Below are 18,450 nucleotides of genomic sequence, written 5' to 3'. Positions count from 1 at the left end.
TAATATTTTGCATTTTATTTCCTCACATTTCAATATAAGCCTGCGATTTCGAGACACTGAATTCTTTCTGTATATTTCTGAGAAAAGGTGTCTCCCTAAAGCAGATGACCTTTAAAGTAACAGAGACTTACTTTCAGGATTAGAAGGTCTAAAGTTAGCTCACGTACGTGGTATGCTTATTGGGGTTCCAAACTCAAAAACCTATTAACTGTGGATTGTTTCGGCACAGAGATTCAAAGCCACAGTGTAACATAGGAGCTGCTGTCAGAATGGAATGTAGGTTTGCAGTCAGACAAACTTGGATTGGAATACGAGCTCTGCAAATTGCTAGCTTTGGGGCCTCTGGGGATAGACAAAACCTCTCTGGATCTTGGTTTCTTTATCTGTAGGATAAAAGCAGCACCACAGAGCAAATGACAGGAAAAAAACTACATGAGCTTTCATAGAATCAGTGCAAAAGTGGGCTCTCAGGACTGGTTCTAGTCTTGAGCATTGTTCTCTGCTGTCCTTTAGAAGACATGAACACAATCATGCATGTGGAAAGTCAGAGAAACAGGACGAGTGGTAACTGTCCAAGAAGTTTAGAAAAGAAAAATGAAAAAGAGATCTGCCCAGGATTCCAGACTTTCTTCCATCGTCAAATGCAAGTCTCTAAATTAAGAATCATGATGCTTGAACAAGCAACAAGGGAAGTCTTGAGGAAGTGATGGGATACCTAGCTTGCTACTATTCTCTGTTCTTTCAAAGAGCTTTTAAGTGAAAAGAGGAAAAAAAATAATAAAACCACTAAAGACAAAACTACTCGTTTCCAGAAATTCATAAGTTGTTTATCTTCAAGAAAAAGGGCACTTCACGGAACCCATTTAATAAAAACAGGGGAAGGAAGTCAGTGGAGTGTTATAATTAGCTTAAATGTAATTGACAGTAAGTTCTTTAAAAAAAAAAAGTGTATCATTTTAACAGGTGCAGGTATCAGGGATGCTAGTCAAAATCAAAGTAACTAAGGTTACTCATTTATAGGGTATTGGTTTCCCTCTGAGAATTATAACCAAGATCAGATAGTGAAGACTGGTCAGAGTGAGTTAACCAGTAACCTGCATTCCCCAGTCTGAAAGCGAAGATTCTGGGAAACAAGCTCACCTTGGAGTCTTCGTGTCTTCCACCTCACCCCACTCTTGCTGCAATTATTACACGGATCCCCATTCTGTCACTTTACTTCTGATAAGGCAGAAATTCCTCTGTGGAGGGCCCTTTCCCAGATATTATTCATCTGCACTTTAGTTTGATGAAATTTAACTATATTACTTGCATTAAACCTGAGGTGATTATGAATGCTTGGAATGAGGAAGCAGAAAAGAGGGTACAGAAACTACAGGGTCTGGGTAACAAAGGCAGGCGTAACCTATACATCCTTATTTTGCCTAGGCTTAGAGTTAATCATTCTAATTTACTCTAATCATCTGCCTTTACCTCTCCTTCTCATGCTTATGTTTGACAAGTCATTGAAGGTAATGTCCCTGTTTTAACATGGGGTTGGGGGGGACCACACCAAAACAAGTCAGATGTTCTATGAACTACTAGAAGGTGGCCCTGTCAGAATTACCGACTACATGATTTCTGACTTGCATGGTATCTATACAATGGAACTAAGCAAAGGGCGTGCGCCTATCCATGGGTCTCTTAGTGGCCACGTTTTCCAGTGTATCTGAATTCACTCATAACTTGATTCATGAAAAAGTAAGTGCAAATGGTTGAAATGATCACTTCAAGTACTCAGTCACAAAATTCTTGACAAAATCGAGGTGGCTTTGTGTTGCGACCCTAGCCAAATGCATTTTGGCTAATGACCTCTGTACAGCAAATCAAAGGCAACATCTTCTACACTCGGGATTTTTAATAAAAGTTCATTCTAAAAGTCGATACAACATATAATACTAGATATTTTGAAATATATTAGCACATGAAGGTTTAGGCTACATAAATAGACTCAATAGAGGCATCAGCTTGAGAATGCACACTGTGATGGTTATTGCAAGAGATAAGACAGTGAACTTGAACATAGAAGACGATGGGGAAAGAGACAAAGAGCAGGAGATGGAGATATCGACCCTGTGCATTAGCATCATGTCAGAGCTGCCTGCCTCCCCCCAAGGGCTGGCATACCACAAGGCAGTTTCACCCTTCTCCACTGTCAATCTTGCTGTCTCCTGTCTCTCCTTCCTGACAGTCCACTGGTAGCCAAAGATAGAAGAAGGAAACTTTTGAGTCCTTCTTAGAAAGGGATTCTTTAGCTGAGAAGAAAAATGTGAACTAGTTGTTCAGGGTTTTTCAGAATGTGCTACCTACTTGTATTACAGGGAAAACTTTGATTGTTATCACCTTTCTACCTGCGCAACCCTTTCCCACCTAACACTTTTTTTTTTTTTTGGACAGGCAGAGTTAGTGAGAGAGAGAGAGAGAGAGAGAAAGGTCTTCCTTCCGTTGGTTCACCCCCCAAATGGCTGCTACGGCCGGCACTGTGCCGATCTGAAGCCAGGAGCCAGGTGCTTCTCCTGGTCTCCCATGTGGGGCAGGGCCCAAGCACTTGGGCCATCCTCCACTGCCTTCCTGGGCCACAGCAGAGAGCTGGACTGGAAGAGGGGCAACCGGGGCAGAATCCAGCGCCCCGACCGGGACTAGAACCCGGTGTGCTGGCGCCGCAGGCGGAGGATTAGCCTAGTGAGCCATGGCACTGGCCCCACCTAACACTTGTAGGAAGGCTCTCCTCGTACATAAAATAGATTGACAGATGTCTTCTCAAATTCTGCTTTTACATGCTAAGCTGACATTGTTCTATTCACTTAGTATTTGATGCATTAGCTTCTTGATCAGATTATACTGGAATGTGTGAGCTGTTTCTGGACAGCTATGGAGTTACAGAAGGTCAAAAGAGGAAAAAGAAACAGTGAATCAGTGACATGTAGTACAGAATGAAGGCAAGACCAAGGGGAGAGACAATTCACCTCTGCATACATTACAAGCTGACTTTGAATTCTAAAAAATTCTCTAACAAGAATGTGTTTATTCGTCTCAGAATTAAGTTTTCTCCCATATATTTTTCTAAGTTTTGAAACACATCGATATTTAAGAGGTCTCTGCAAAGCATGCTTATTTATTTATTTATTAATTTTGCCTTCTCTAACAGTATCTTAGTACTTCCGAGTGTTTACCCACATGTGCTCAGTTCTGAACAACAGTTAATTAACTATTGATGGGGCCTGGCAAGCAAGGGGTTCCCAAGTGATAGCTAAGTGTATTCTTTACTAATCATTTAATGAAAACACTGCCATGAATAATAAATCTGCATCTCCCAAGATACACTTGCAACTTTTACAATAATAATAAAGACAGCCGTATGTACTTTATACAAAATAGTGCATCTTGAAAACACATACACGGAGCAAATCAGGTAGGTTATATTGATAAAGAAGCTGCAGTTCCTGAGGTTGCCATTAAGATTTCACATTAAAAAATACTATGCGATTATAAACACATAATATTAAAAGCACAAAAAGGAGGTTCTGTTTAAGAAGCTAATATCATCATTCGATATATAAGGCCCCAATGGAGTGGGCATCATTTAGATTTTAGTCATCATAGTACTGAACTTCAGAGTTTGATTTGAAATAAATGTACACACCTACAAACACACATCAATTATAGATGCATTATAATGATGCAAGGAAACAATGCGTTTGGGATGCCCATGAAACTTACTGCTCCTCTCAAAACTGAAACTTGTCCTTCAGTCTAGTCCCACAGCTGAGACTGTGGGCTCCTCTATCTTCAGACTCTGCTCACATAAAATCAGGGTGACTGTGTTGATGACTGAGAATCAGACAGTCACCATCAGAAATCTCGTCTCAGCAACCCCAGGGATTTCAAGCCCAGGCTGGCTCAAGTCAACACCTGCTTTTGACAAACCAAGGGACTACAACCAGTTATTTTAACAAATGAAAGGGCAAAGCGGTTTAGTAAATGCTCAAGAGTGACAACATTGCTGGTGAGTGATATGAGAACACACTCTTAGGAAAAGGCATTTTTGGAGTTGGAAGCCCTAACTTTGTCTTGTTACCCTGCATTATGGAACTTTGAGAACATTATTTATCTTCTTTGATCCGAAATCTCTTCACTTGTGAAATCAGAATGACGACACTTGCTGCACCTGCACTTCCTAGCTGTCACACTTCCACTACTACACTATCACCACGGCCACTACCACTATGAATAATACTAAATCCATCATTAACTAAAGGCTTCTATGCCCTAAGACTTTAGGAGTTCCTTTTTATCCCTTGTATCTGTATCAAACCCTCTCAATAGTCCTGTCAGGTAAGTACTCTGGTTGTCCCACTACAGAAAAGGAAACATCTCAGAGTGGATAAGTAACTTGCCAGAGGGGCCTGAATGTGAATTTGAACCTACATCTTTCTGATTACACATTTCATTTTAGGTCCACTATGTCCTGATGACTCTAATATATCACATATATTATGTGTATACACTTAATTATGTATACACTTAATATTATGTATACACCTAATTATGCATCACACAAATATACATATGCAAATATACACATTATGTGTACATATATTATGTATCAATAGATATACTATTTATTTTATACATATACAGACATACACTTCTGATGTAAATTCTCAAATGTCATACCAATGCCTTTTTTATTTTTATTTTGTAAATTTCAAAGCTTACTGCATGGAGCAGGGTAGGCAGTTAATATACGGGAAAAACTTATTAGGTGGGAGGTTGTGAAGATAATTTTGAGTGAACTCTTAATTAACAAGTATGGATGTTTGAGTCCTCCTCTTCTTTGTGATTACATTTTTAAAACCACTTAGGAAGACAAATACTATAGCCATTGCTGATAGGTGAAATCTTATAAAATAAGAAGTTGAACTCATAGAAACCAAGTAGCATGGTGGCTGTCAGAGGCTAGGGTGGTGGGGGAAATGGGGACAGGCTGGTTGAAGGTACCAACTTTCAGTTATGAGAATACGCTTGAGGATCTACTATACCACATGGTGACTATGGAAAATAATACCATATCACACACTTGAAATTTATAGAGAGTAGATGTTGAATGTTCTCAGACATCCATCTAGCAAGAGAATTGTATGAGGTGATGGATGTGCTAATTAACATTATGTGTATTTATATCAAATCAGCTTTAAATATGCACAACTTTTTTTTTTAATCCATCAGTAAAGCTGAAAAAAATACTAAAATACTCTAGAGGGGAAAAATGCACATGGACTAACATAGATTTCAGTTTGGATACAGAGTGGACAACGGCAGAAAAGCTGCTCTTTTCAACAAACAAGCCCTGAACTCGAACCCTTTGTTCCAGGTAAAAGGAGAAAAGAGCCCTTTAAAAAATCGTTACATAGGATTCCTATTTTTCAACATCTTCCACATGTAAGTCTTCAAAAGAGCTATTCTGTAATTTCCTATCAAAACAAGATAATGATATTGCCATGATTTCCCTTGACTTTGTATATGAATAATAATGATGATGATGATAATTAGATAGTGACATTCAAAAGACCACTTTTTTTTTTTTTTTTCAAAGCAAAGGAGAAGGGTGCAGGGGGAATTAGAAAAGATGAACAGAGGTCTTATATCTAATCAAAACACAAAAATTCCAGCTCTTTTAAAACACTCTGTTCCCTAGCCTAATCTTTTCCCAAGGAGGACAGGCTGAATGGAAAGATGCGGACAGGCGTGCCAGTGCGGAGCTAGAATGACATGTCTGGGGAACAGGAGATGCTGCACTTCCCATTATCCATTGATCACCTTGGCAATTCTTATTTCATCCTGAGAATGTGATACTTACTCTTGTACTGCTCTGGCTATGGAAAGGGCCGTAGATCCAGTTTCATTAACGCTATCTAAGGTCACATTTGGCAGGTCATCATCATCACTGTCACTTTTACTTTGTCTGGGAGATAGGCCTCGGGGGTCCATTTGTGCTGGGAAAAAAAGGCATATATAATGAATTAAAATTAGTGCGCAGAAAGTTAACCTTGTCCTGGACCAACATCAAGCACCGAACGTCTCTGCTGTGCATATAACACAAGTGGAATTCTCTAGACATCACAGGAAATTATTAGTGAAAGCTGTGTGTTTTATATACTGATTATCCACTGACTCCTTTCCTTGTTCATTTGATTCACACATCAGCTCTCAGCCTGTATCAGTTCTCAAATATCACAGCTATGATTATAGAACAAAAACCATAAAATCCACAGTAGTGCCAAGTCCTAGGTGTTGAAACACTGATAATATACTTTCAGAGCTCCTGTTCAACCCTCTGGCTTCTCTCGCCCCATGAATTCTGCTGCCAGACTTCTGGCCATCTTACTGCTCATTACCACTCTGCCTGGAAAGTTCAAAGCATGAGGCAGAAGAGGTAGTAACGGCTGAATGCTCTCATAATAGGTTTTAAAACAACACTGACATGACTAAAATAAAGTTTCACGTATTTTTTGTGAAGTGACGTCTTGTAGTTCCTTACGGCTCTAAGTAGAGAGCTGAAGGCACAAAAATGACAGAGCTGGTAGTACTCTGAATATCTGCTAGCAAGCTCTCTGCACCTCCATCCTGACTCCATTTCTCAAAAAGTCATTTCTAGACAAGATGCTCCTCCCACCATGAACTTGCCACAGCAAGAGGCAGCCCGATGTTCTCGCCTCTGTTGACTGAACCGTCAGATGCTTTAAATGAGAGGATCATTATCATCATTTAATATGTTAGCACATATTTTTTTTTAAATAGATTTAATCCCATCTCTTTTGCTCTGTGAATAGTTTTAGCAACCACTGCCTAGACTTTCGATCAGCCCTCAGGTCAAACACACACACACCATTTCAATTAAAAGAGCAGCACTGGCCATACCAGGGCCTTGCTAATGGGACCCATTTCTACCTGGTTGGCTGCTCCTCGGACTGCCTCCCTGATTCCCAAACTGCCACCATTTGCAAAGGAAAACAAAATGCACTAAAAGCATAGTTACAATGACATTTGAGTACATTTACAATTTCACTTTTTTTTTCCACATCTTTTTTGGTTACTGTGCATCATACATTACTTAGAACCACATGGAAATGCTGATATTTTATCATTTCTTACCGCTAAAAGCCAACTTCTTATGATTATGATTAATACTTACAATATTGATAAAAAAAAAAACTATGCCTAAAGTTTCAACATATTTCTAATAAACTAGGTTAGGTAGGAACAGGTGTCTGTTAAACCTGGTGAGCACTAGGGTAATACATAACATAAAAATAAACCAAAATGTGCTGTGCACAATGGAAGTGCTTGGTAAATGCTGGGTGAATTAAAAAGATTATTAAAACAAAAAAAGCAGCAGTCTTCAACTGAGGTCAAATTTATCCTTCTGAAATATTCTGACAACATTTAAAGACATTTTGGCTTGTCATAATGTGGAAGGGTAGGGAGTGAGTTAAGATGCTACTGGTGGGGCCAGTGCTGTGGCGTAGCAGGTAAAGCCACCACCGGCAGTGTTGGCATCCCATATGGGCACCAGTTCATGTCCCAGCTGCTCGACTTCTGATCCAGCTCTCTGCTATGGCTTGGGAAAGCAGTGGAAGATGACCCAAGTGGTTGGCCCCTGAACCCGTGTGGGAGACCCAGAAAAAGCTCCTGGCTTCAGATGGGTACAGCTCTGGCCATTCCAGCAGATGGAATACCTGTCTCTGTCTTTCTCTCTCTCTCTAACTCTGACTTTCAAATAAATAAAACAATCTTAAAAAAAAAAAAAAAAAGATGCTCTGGCATCTATTGGACAGAGGTCAAGGATACTACAAAATTTTTTGCCACTACACAAGATAGTAGGTGCCCACAACAAAGAATTCACCAGTCTAAAATATCAGTCATACCCAGGTTGGGAAACTGGTTTAGAGATTTAATATTTGGGACATAGAAGGTGTTTTACCTTGTGACTTTCAACTGCATAGCTATATCCTCATTTCAGTATCACTAGCAAAAAATTTAAGTCATATTTCAGGTCATCCATATTTTCTGTCCTTGTCCTCAAATAAAACAATTCCGTGTACTGTGACTCTATACTAACAACTTATTTAAACTCAGAATTCACTTCCCCAAAGGTCAGGAATTATGAAGCAATATTCATTAAGAGCTTCTGAATGTCCCAGAGGACAAAGTCTGCTTTCCACCTGATCTCTAGGGAAGATACACCTGGAGAGAGATGCTGGACATGCTCTGCAAGTCAAAGCAACCAGATCCACCACCAACTGATGAGGGTGCTTGCCCAGCAGTCACTCCAGCAGCACTGAATTCACCCTATCATTTAAGAGTGATTTTGACTTCAGGCAACAGAAACGGGCGCAAGCTAACTCACATCACAAGGTGGCTATATGTGTTCATTGCTTAACCACAGGGAGGCATTCTGAGAAATGCATCATCAGGCAATTTCACAGTTGTCTGAACTTCGTAGAGTATACAAGCATACTTCAAAAAAAAAAAAAGCAAAATGGAATTAAAAGATAATGTGCATTTCCCATGACCTTTTTGAAACCCCCTGTACTTACAAATCTAAGATGGTTATATTACTACTACATCACTACTAGGAGCTGTAATCTTTTGGGATCACTGTTGTACCGGTAACGCACCTGGAGAGATGTTGAGTAGCTCACAGAATGGAAGCTAAAGACAAGCAGCACACAAGCAGTAGAGCGCCCAGAGCTGATGCAAGTAATCTAGCCAGGAATTCATAGATAATTTCTTTTTGGGAGAGTCTGTTCTAGAATGATTCATTTAACAGACATTTGCAACTACTCAAAGCCAGCCAAGAAAAGTGAATATCAGATGTATCTAGGCTTCCAAATCACATAGTGTATGGTGTTACATATGTCTATGAATGTCAACAATTTAACATTTAAAGCTGTTGAAACATAATGCCCTAAGATGCCTTTGCCAAAATACCAAATTAGCAAACAGCCAAAGAAAAGAGGATATTCTGGAGGTCCCAAGACAATTAGAGCTTCCACAGGTCAGTAATACAACTCAAAGAAGATGCAGGCAGTTGAGCAATAAGAAATCTGGCTTTGCAAGTTGAAGTCTAATTGTATGAAAGATTCCAAGTAACTCATCAGGGTTGGAATATCATCATCTAAATGGTTATGTTTATATCTTAATGAAAGTATAAAATATGTTAAATCTGATATCCTTTCTGATGTACTTTTCAGGAGCATCATAATTGAGGAATTCTTTCCAATATTTTCAATAAATATTATGAAATACATCTGCTACCAGCATGCTGGGAAACTCTTTTTACCCATACCTTCAGCCAAGCTGAGGAAGTAATTAGAAAGGCTTTTTAAAATCTGCATTGCTGATGAGGTCAGATGATTAGCTTATCTGCATACTTGCATAATTCCACTCTATTTTTATTAAATGTATAATAGGGCATGTACCCTAGTTAACCTCCATTAGTCTTTGAGCATCTGGACCCCTTTACAAAGGACTTTTCTCTGGGGCTCCCATTTAGAGATAATAGAAAAATTACCTGGGTACCAGATCTGAAAACGATCTATCTCTTTAAGTAGAAGAGCAGGTGATGATCTATAAATATCTGAAAACAATTTGTATTTGATATATTTCTTAAATAAAAAGGGGGATCAGGGTACTCAGTCTAGTGGATAAGAGGCCCCTATCCCATATCACACTGCCTGGGTTTGATTCCCAGTTCTGATTCCTGGACCCAGTTTCCTGCTGAAGCAGATCCTGGAAGGCAGCAAGTAAATGGCTCAACTCATCGGGTTCCTGTCATCCGTCTAGGAGACCTGAGACCTGGATTCCATTCCCAGCGCCTAACTTCAGCCCAGTCCAACCCTGGTCATTGCAAGCATTTGTGGGCATGAACCAGCAGACAGGCTCTTCTCCAATCTGTCTCCTGAATAAGTCAATAAAATATGTTTTTTTTTAAAGATTTATTTATTTATTTGAAAGGGTGAGTTACAGAGAGGCAATAGCAAAGAGCTGGATCAGAAGTGGAGCAGCCAGGACTCACATTGGTGTCATATAGGAGGCTGGCACTGCAGGTGGCGGCTTTACCCATTACACCACAGTGCCAGCCCCTAAAATATGTTCTAAAAATAAAGAAAAAAAGGATCTTCTAGTTTTGGGCAACTCAGCTCATTGGTAGCAGGGAAATCATTCCCTGTCTTCAAGGTCTGAATTTCACACATTTGAAACAACACCTAAGTTCAATCTATTTACTCTGACTTTCCAATATCTACCTATGGTAGACTGTTACCATAAGGATCTCTCCACTAAATCAGGTCTTCCCATATCCGTGTCCTTGTGTGGTCACTTCTCACAATGACTCTGGGTCTGGCTGCATGACTTGATGTGGCCAATGAGACATTAGCAAATGTGATACAGGCAGAGGCTGGAAGAGTATTTGCACGTCGGGTTTCCTCTCTCTGTTTTTAGAACCCACTCACCATGCTAAGAAGCCTGAAAGAGCCTGCCAGAGCCATAGTACTCAGCTGGCAGCTAATCCAAACCACCAGACAGCTAAGGAAACCACATCAGCCTCACCAGCCGCATTCTAGATACCAGGTAACTGTAGGCAGATGAATGAATCCAGGCAAGAACAGTATGAAAACTGCCTGGCCAAACTCATCCTAAATAAATAGTAGCTATTTTATTTTTAAAAGTGTTTGTTTTGCATATTTTTAAAAATTTTTTTTACTTATGACAGGCAGACAGAACAGACAAAGCAAGAGCTCCCTTCCTTCCTCAGATACCAGCACCTACTGGGGGTTTAGGGGATGCTGAAGTTGGCAGCTGGGAATTCCCATGTAAGTGGCAGGACTCCAACTACTTAAGTCATCAGTGCTGCTTCCCAGGGTCCACATTAGCAGTATGTCGGAGTCAGGAACTGGAGGTAGGTATTGAACCCAGATACTCCTATATGGTTTGCAGGAGCCTTAAGCACTAGGTCAAATACTGGCCACCCTGGTTGCTATTTTAATCTACTAAATTTTGAGCTGGCTTGTAAAGCGTTGGTACATAATCAATGCACAACATTACTTTCCCAGCTCCTTCCAGAGATTCTATAGCACTGATGTGAACCAACTGCTGCTATGGCTACGGTCAGCCTAGCCCACTCATCTCTATTCTCCTCTCAAGAGACAATCTGGCCTTTACTGAAATACATCTGAGTGGAATATTGATATTGAGAAGGAAAATAAAAGCTCCACACTGCAGTCTACATTGCTTTTCAATTCAAAATACGCCAGATGAATTTACGGGGTTTTGACTTCAGTGGTCTCTTCTGTGTCTCTTTGCTGATGCTCCAGTAGGGATTTCCTATGCAAAGGGACCACTGGGTTGGTGTTACTGCCCAGGCAAGAAAAGCTCCTCTACTCCTTCTCTTGGGCTCATATTTAAAGGAGGCCCATAAGGGTGCACTCTTGCAAGTATGTGCTCAGCAAAGCACTAGGTCATTTCTAGCTCTCTTCAACTCACCTGAGACATTTCAAGTTTCCTGTTGTCTCCGGCCCCTCCCTCCCAAATACAGAGACCTGACTCAGACACAGCAGTGCTCACATTCTTTCACACCTCCACCCCACTCCACCTCAGCCTAGGTACTGTCAAATGATGAGATGTCTATTCCACTGGTCTTCAAGGAAGGCAAGTTTTCCCAGAAGTCACTGTATCGAATGTGCATGTACAGCAAACTCTGAACGCGCATTAAGACACACTAACATTTCCTAAGGGGACTGCCCTCCAGAAGGAGATACTGAATCCTTTCAAGGCTGCAGGGGAGGGGCCCTGGCAGATGGAAGGGGAATGAGGCAGCTGGGGAGGCCCCGGCCAGGCTCCCATCCCTCCCTCCTTCAGCCACGGACAGACTCCCTCTATCTGCAGATGCCCTCATTGTTGGTCCTGCCAAGGCTGGAATACGTCCTAGTTAGAGAAACCCTGGCTTTTCAGAGAGCTGCTGCATTAAGATAGGAAGAAGAGCAATGGGGGAAATGGGGGCTGGGCTGGGGAGATGGGAAAATTCAATGTTTGGAGAGGATCGTGCAGGGAAAATTCACAATACCATGGTCGGTAGAGTCCTCTCCCAACACATTCTGTGTAGTAACTGTTCCAAAAACGGCATGGGAGGGGGGAGGGAGAATGTCACAGAGCTTCTGGGGGTTAAAAACACAGCTCTGGCCTCAAAGAATGTGACTTCAAGCTCTGTCGCTTCCAACCTTCTGACCCTGGACAACTGGTTTCACGCAGCTAATCCTCGGTTTCTTGCCCTACCATTGCTGTTATGAGGAATAAAGACGACAACAGATGCGAAGCATTTATTTCCTAAGCTGGTACTTAGTCGTCAACCATCATTCTATGTTTTTTAAAGTTTTTTTTCTTTTTTAAAAATTTTTATTTAAGGTATTCAAATTTCATGGATTTCATATACACAGATTCAGGAGTGGAGTGATACTTCCCACCCTTCCCTCCCTCCTGCCTGTGTTCCTACCCTTCAATCATTCTATTCGACTCGGTACATTTACTGCTTTTCAACCATGCCCTACGGAACAGTATGTCTGAGGCTCTCACCAACTCTTGAACTACTCAAATTAGGCAGCTTTGTTTGTATACGCACCTAAGCTGACAGTGACTTACAGACGCAGATCACACAATGGCCACAGTATAAAAACTGTAATATCTGTTGATCCAAACATTCATTTGTATATTCAGTCAACACATATTCACTGGACACCTACGAGGGTCCAAATACTCTTTTAGTGCTGGTTAAAGAGGAGTGGACAAGGCGGATTAAAATCCCTGCTTCCATTTCAGGGGGAGACAGAGAGTAAACAAGCACATCAGAAAACATACACTATGTTCTATGGTAAGTGCCACAGAACAAAAGGCAGTGGGGAAGCTGATGGGCTCCCGAGAGGCAGGTGGGCAATCTCTGAGATGGTAGCCAGGAAAAAACTCAAGGAGAAAAGGATGTGAAGGAGCTGAGAAGGGCTTGCTGAATGGGTTTGTTCTTGTTTGTGTTTGCGATGGAGGGGCATTCCAAGCAGAGTGCACAGGCTCTGGGGTAAGGGAGGGGAGGTGCATGTTTTCCATGCCTGGCGACAAGCTTGAGGCTGGAGTCAACCAAGGAGAAAGGCGTGGATGAGGACAAAGAGGGAAGAGGGTGTGCAGAGGACAGAGGGCCTTTGGAGGCCTGAGTGCCGCTCTGGGTAAGAAGGGAAGCCACTGGGAGGGTACCGGGCAGAAGATGGACACGATTCCATTGTGTCACTTGTTAGGCTCTCCTGGCTCTATGAGCCTGGAGCACAGAGGCATCCAGCGCGAGACAGACATGTGGGCATCTTCAGACACAGTCATCTTACCGTTTTCTAAAATCCACACGGCCGTTTTTCTCTTTGGTAACCTTGCGCTGGCCATGCACACAGCAGTCAGTTAATTCCCAGGATTTTATTACATGCCTTGCCTACTTGTGCAACTGATATTCTGAACTCATGTGGCTTCAGACTGTCAGTCGTTCAAATACGTGGCTTATTTTTGTAGCATACCAAGACATTAGATGAGAGAAGCATTCACAAGTAAGTAAAGCCTGAATCAAGTAAGGTGAGCTGCAAGATTAGAATCGGCACCCCTGGGTCCCACTGTACTTACTGATGTTCCAACTATGCCCTGCTTCCTGTTTCCTGTACATTTGCTTCTGCTAATGAGACTTCCTGCCCCTACAGAGCAACAACTGTGCCTGTCCACAAAACCCCAATCTTGGGATTGTCATTACTGTGCAGATACTATATGCCATTTTTTCATCTCTTCCCCAATTCCTATCTACATACTCAAAAATGTAATGACTTCTGTCTACCATGATATTTAAAAAAAACCCTTATCATTCTTTTATAAATCTCAAGTGCAAGGCCAATTCTCAGTCATAAGCTGTTAGATGTCTCCATAGCTTTCAGGACTGTTAGTGGGTTATCACTCTTCATTTTCATTTCCAGCTTCTTAAAATCCTCTGCTGGCTTCAGGAAATGGGCAAACTAAGGCCCATGGGCCTTCCCACCTGCTTTGCTAAACAAAGTTTCATTCAGCCTTCTTCATTTATTTCCTATCTGGCTGCTTTAGTGCTATAACAGCAAGATTGAATAGCTGTCACTAAAATCCTGTGGCTTACCATAAAAATATTTCTGGCCCTTTAGAGAAGGCATTTGCTGATCCTGTTACCCAGCACTGATCGTTCTTGCGTCTCCTCTCTTCTCTTTCTGCACACCCTTAAATGCTGGTTCCCCTTCAGTTTTCACAGCCTGCCCTTCTCTTTTTGCATCTCTGCCTGTGGGCTTCTCAGCACCCACACACATCTCCATCCTTCCAGTGTCTATCTCAGAGGGCACGAGCACCAAATCCACACTCAGAGCTCTCACTTCTCCCAAATCCCAGTCTCCCATTTCCCGTATCCAACTGAGGATGAGTCAGTCCACTTGCCTGTTTTAAAAAAAGAATCATTTCACACTCAAGTCCTGCTCTTTCTCCTGGATTCTGAGTTTCAATGGATGGATCCACACTTCCCTGGCCTCCCATGTTCCAAACTCTCATCCACTTCGTTTGTCTCTCTCGTTAAACCAACTGGTAATTGTTCTTGCTTTCACTCCAAAATTTCTCTGAACTCCTTTCCTTTCTTTTCCCACTGCCTGCACTGAAATTCCACCAAGTCCTACGACATCTATTTATTCCTTAAGGCCATATTTCCAGTACCTGGGTGAATGCAGGCATTTCCTTAAAATATCACTTGCTTTGCATCCTTGGATGTTTCTCAGCAAACTAACATGTAAGTTACAATAGCCCTTCCACACTCATTCTACAATTTAACATTCTACGCTTACGAGTCTTATGTCCAAACCCCCTTCATCCAGCCTTATTACCCATTCCATTGCACACGTAAGCTGCTGAATAAAAAATTTACCATTACTATGTCATGATTCCTTTTGAAAGAATCTTTCATTTTCAAACCAACTGCAATGTAGAGTTTTTTTTTTTAAAAAAACCTCAAACTTTGTATTTTTAGGGCATTTTTACACTTTCCATTTGGAATTACAGTTAAGCACCTTCTTAGTTTATATCCCCAATTTTCTGTCTACTCTTTGAGGTGAGAGACCACGTCAATTATCTGCTCCTGTCCACATTAAAATGTAATCTTTACTGATGAAGACGGCGATTATAAATGCAGAGCTCTGGTTAAAATGCTCCCAATAGTTCCCAGTTGGCAGAGGTTCTGTAATGTAACGATGAAAGCACCTAGTTCACATTTTAGTTTAAAAATGCATTTGGACCTATATTTTAATATTAACATGTGAGGAGAAAGTCCCAATCATTAAATTTCTCTTACACTATGAATCTCAGATAATTATACCTTTTATTTAAACAGGCCACAGATCACACAGGACTGGAAATGTATATAGTCTTTTCAGCTAATTTATATTTAACATTTATATTTAACATTTCCCTTCAGGAAATCACTTAAAGCTCTTCCACATACCTCTCATGTCTATCGCATGGGTTCATGCTTGGAAACTTAAAAATTAGTGTTTGTTGAGATTCTTAAAATAGCTACAAGGAGCTCATTTTTCTTTTTTGAAAATATTTCTTTGAAAGGCAAAGTGACAGAGAGAGAGGGAGAGACAAATAGAGAGAAAAAGAGATCTTCCATTTGCTGGTTCACTCCTCAAATGACTATAACAGCCTGGGATGGTTCAGGCCAAAGTCAGGTTTCTAGAACTCCACCTGCATCTCCCCACGTGAGTGGCAGGGGCCCAAGCACTTGGGCCAGCGTCTACTGCCTTCCCAGGCACATTAGCAGGGAGCTGGATCCAAAGCAGAGCAGTCAGGATTTAGGATGCGAATGGGCGCTAATGTGGGAGATGGGTATCACAGGTGGCAGCAGCTTAATTTGCTGTGCCACAAGGTCGGCCCCTGGTCACTTTCCTAAACAGTCACTGCTAAAACTATTTTTCTTGTTTGAAAAAGCAAATGAATAGAGATTCACAATCATCTTGTGTTTCCTGGTAGTATATGATGGAGTGACTTTCAAAAGGGCCTATTTTGCCCCGTTGGTAAGTGTGGGTCTCCACTCTGCCTGGTAACCTTGCAGAGCAGCGCCAAGCCCTTGGGCTCCTAGGGTAGCACCAGTGGTGCTCATCACCTCTCCCTTTGATCAACTCATTTCAAGTGCTCCAGATCCAAGCCAAGCAGCTCCGGCTGATTTATTCAACACTGAATCCACATGTGGCAGGGAAGATTCAAAACGCTGGGTACTAAGGTCACTGGTGAGTTCATATGGGCAAGAAGACAGCCACCAACCTGATTTCCATCTGTAGTGCTCGGGAGAAGGAGAGTCGAGGCCTGCATCTATGGCCATTTTACCCACTTCTCTTACTTTGCTTACGTGGTCTTTTTGTTCCAGCCTTGTTTTCGGGTTTGTGGACTGGGTAAAACGGACTCGTTTAAGACAAAGAGGAAGATCCATTGAAGAAGCTTAAGTACCAATAAATTGTGGCCCTCCCTCACCATAGAAACCTTAGGAATAAGAAACACGTAAACATCTATTTTGCATGCAGTTGTGCCTCTGCACCAGCTATTCTATGTACCAGAGTGGCTATGGAGATGCCTTATGAAGGAGAGGGTCTCTGCTAGGTTAAAAGTAAAAAGGGTTAAAAAGTAATGACTCGGCCAGCGCCGCGGCTCACTAGGCTAATCCTCCACCTTGCGGCGCCGGCACACCGGGTTCTAGTCCCTGTTGGGGCGCCAGATTCTGTCCCGGTTGCCCTCTTCCAGGTCAGCTCTCTGCTGTGGCCAGGGAGTGCAGTGGAGGATGGCCCAAGTGCTTGGGCCCTGCACCCCATGGGAGACCAGGATAAGTACCTGGCTCCTGCCTTTGGATCAGCGTGGTGCGCCGGCCGCGGCGGCCATTGGAGGGTGAACCAAGGGCAAAAGAAGACCTTTCTCTCTGTCTCTGTCTCTCTCACTGTCCACTCTGCCTGCCAAAAAAAAAAAAGTAATGACTCAATTCGTCCTCTTAGAATACAGACCCTTCCCATTGTTGTGGAGGGATTCTAAGACCAAAAAAGTCCTCAAATTTGGGAGGGCCCCTGGCCCTCACCATAGCTTTGTTGTCTTGGTTATTCCTCGCTATTTTCACTTATCACCACTTCTTCAAACCCTCGCCTGTTTTGGTTTGAGGCACAGGCACGTTTGTCCCCACACCTGCATCACATACTGCATTAAGAGTTAAATATTTCTGGTGCACAGCCTCACATCACACTTTTAAAGTTTTTTATGCAAGTTTTCTTTTCCATGTGATGAATAAACACACACAGGAGGTTTTCCACTCAACATTCTGCAAGAGCTGTTATGTGGGCCACAGGCAAACACAAAGCTCCATTGAGTTGAGTTCTACAGGTGAAAGCCTTCCTCAAAAACGGACTCCCAGTGTATGGGAGCCTAACTTGTAACTTAAAAATACAGGAACTACAGGACACAAGTAAAAAGCAGGTAATTTAGATGTTGTACCTGTGAGTGCCTGTGGTGTTGAAAGTAGTGGAATATAATTCTTCTTTAAAAGAGCAAAAGTAAATGCTAACTATTCCCTTTCCCCTGCACTGTATGGGGCTGTCCTGTCCTGGGGTGAATAACTGCTCAAAAATGACCGGAAATAGCTTTGGGACAAAAAAAAATGCAAGTACTGTAGAATTTCCCTCTGTTTCAATCTTAGTCCAATAATGTGTTTATGCCATCTTCCTTTGATGAAAATCCCAAAAGCCTGTAAAATTGGATTGAAGGTGCTTCCCATATGAATTCTGTTTCATAAGCATTTAAAAGAAAGGACACAGGCAGGTATTTGGCCTGGTGGTTAAAATGCCAGTAAAGAAGTTATGTCTCTTTAGGATTGCTGGGTTCCATACCCAGCTCTGGCTTTCAATTCCAGTTTCTCACTAATGCAGACTATGGAAAGCAGCATATGATGGCTCAAGTAGTTGGGTTCCTGCCACTTATGCGGAAGACCTGGACTGAGTTCCTGGCTGTGGGCCAGCCAAGTCCTAGCTGGTATAGGCATTTGGGAAGTATTCCAGCAAATGGGAGCTCTTTCTGTCTGCCACCCTGTCTCTCAAATAAATAGGACGGTCCTGTTAGTTTCCGTCAGTCTAAAAGAAATATGTAGTCTGTGTTTTGAGGTTTTTCTGCTGCTGTTGTTAAAGACATTATCTCCATACTTTGCTAGAAAAAAAAAAAAAAACGCTTGATATAATAAAGTATCTAGTCTGAGAAAGCTGGTGAGATTCTAACTCTCTATGTAAGGAGCTATGACTCCCA

At 41.8% G+C, this 18,450-nt stretch overlaps 1 protein-coding gene across 27 annotated transcripts in view; it reads right to left on the bottom strand.

Annotated features, from left to right (window-relative positions):
* The window catches only part of KLF12 (KLF transcription factor 12), a 509,531-nt gene that overhangs the window by 145,511 nt on the left and 345,570 nt on the right, over positions 1-18,450 (bottom strand). For 23 of the 27 annotated variants that reach the window (XM_070048719.2, XM_051850621.3, XM_089303614.1 and 20 more), the window contains one exon: positions 5,897-6,032. The exons of the other annotated variants lie outside the window; for them this stretch is intronic. In XM_070048719.2, the coding sequence (XP_069904820.1) occupies positions 5,897-6,032 (136 nt within the window). The remainder of the gene's footprint in view (positions 1-5,896; positions 6,033-18,450) is intronic. 27 annotated transcript variants of the gene reach the window in all.

Source organism: Oryctolagus cuniculus, chromosome 9 (assembly GCF_051225735.1).
Source record: "Oryctolagus cuniculus isolate XC-2025 breed Fujian yellow rabbit chromosome 9, ASM5122573v1, whole genome shotgun sequence".
In the NCBI taxonomy this organism is placed as follows: domain Eukaryota; kingdom Metazoa; phylum Chordata; class Mammalia; order Lagomorpha; family Leporidae; genus Oryctolagus; species Oryctolagus cuniculus.
Note: the sequence above shows the minus strand (reverse complement) of the source record. Positions and strands in the feature narration are given on the sequence as shown.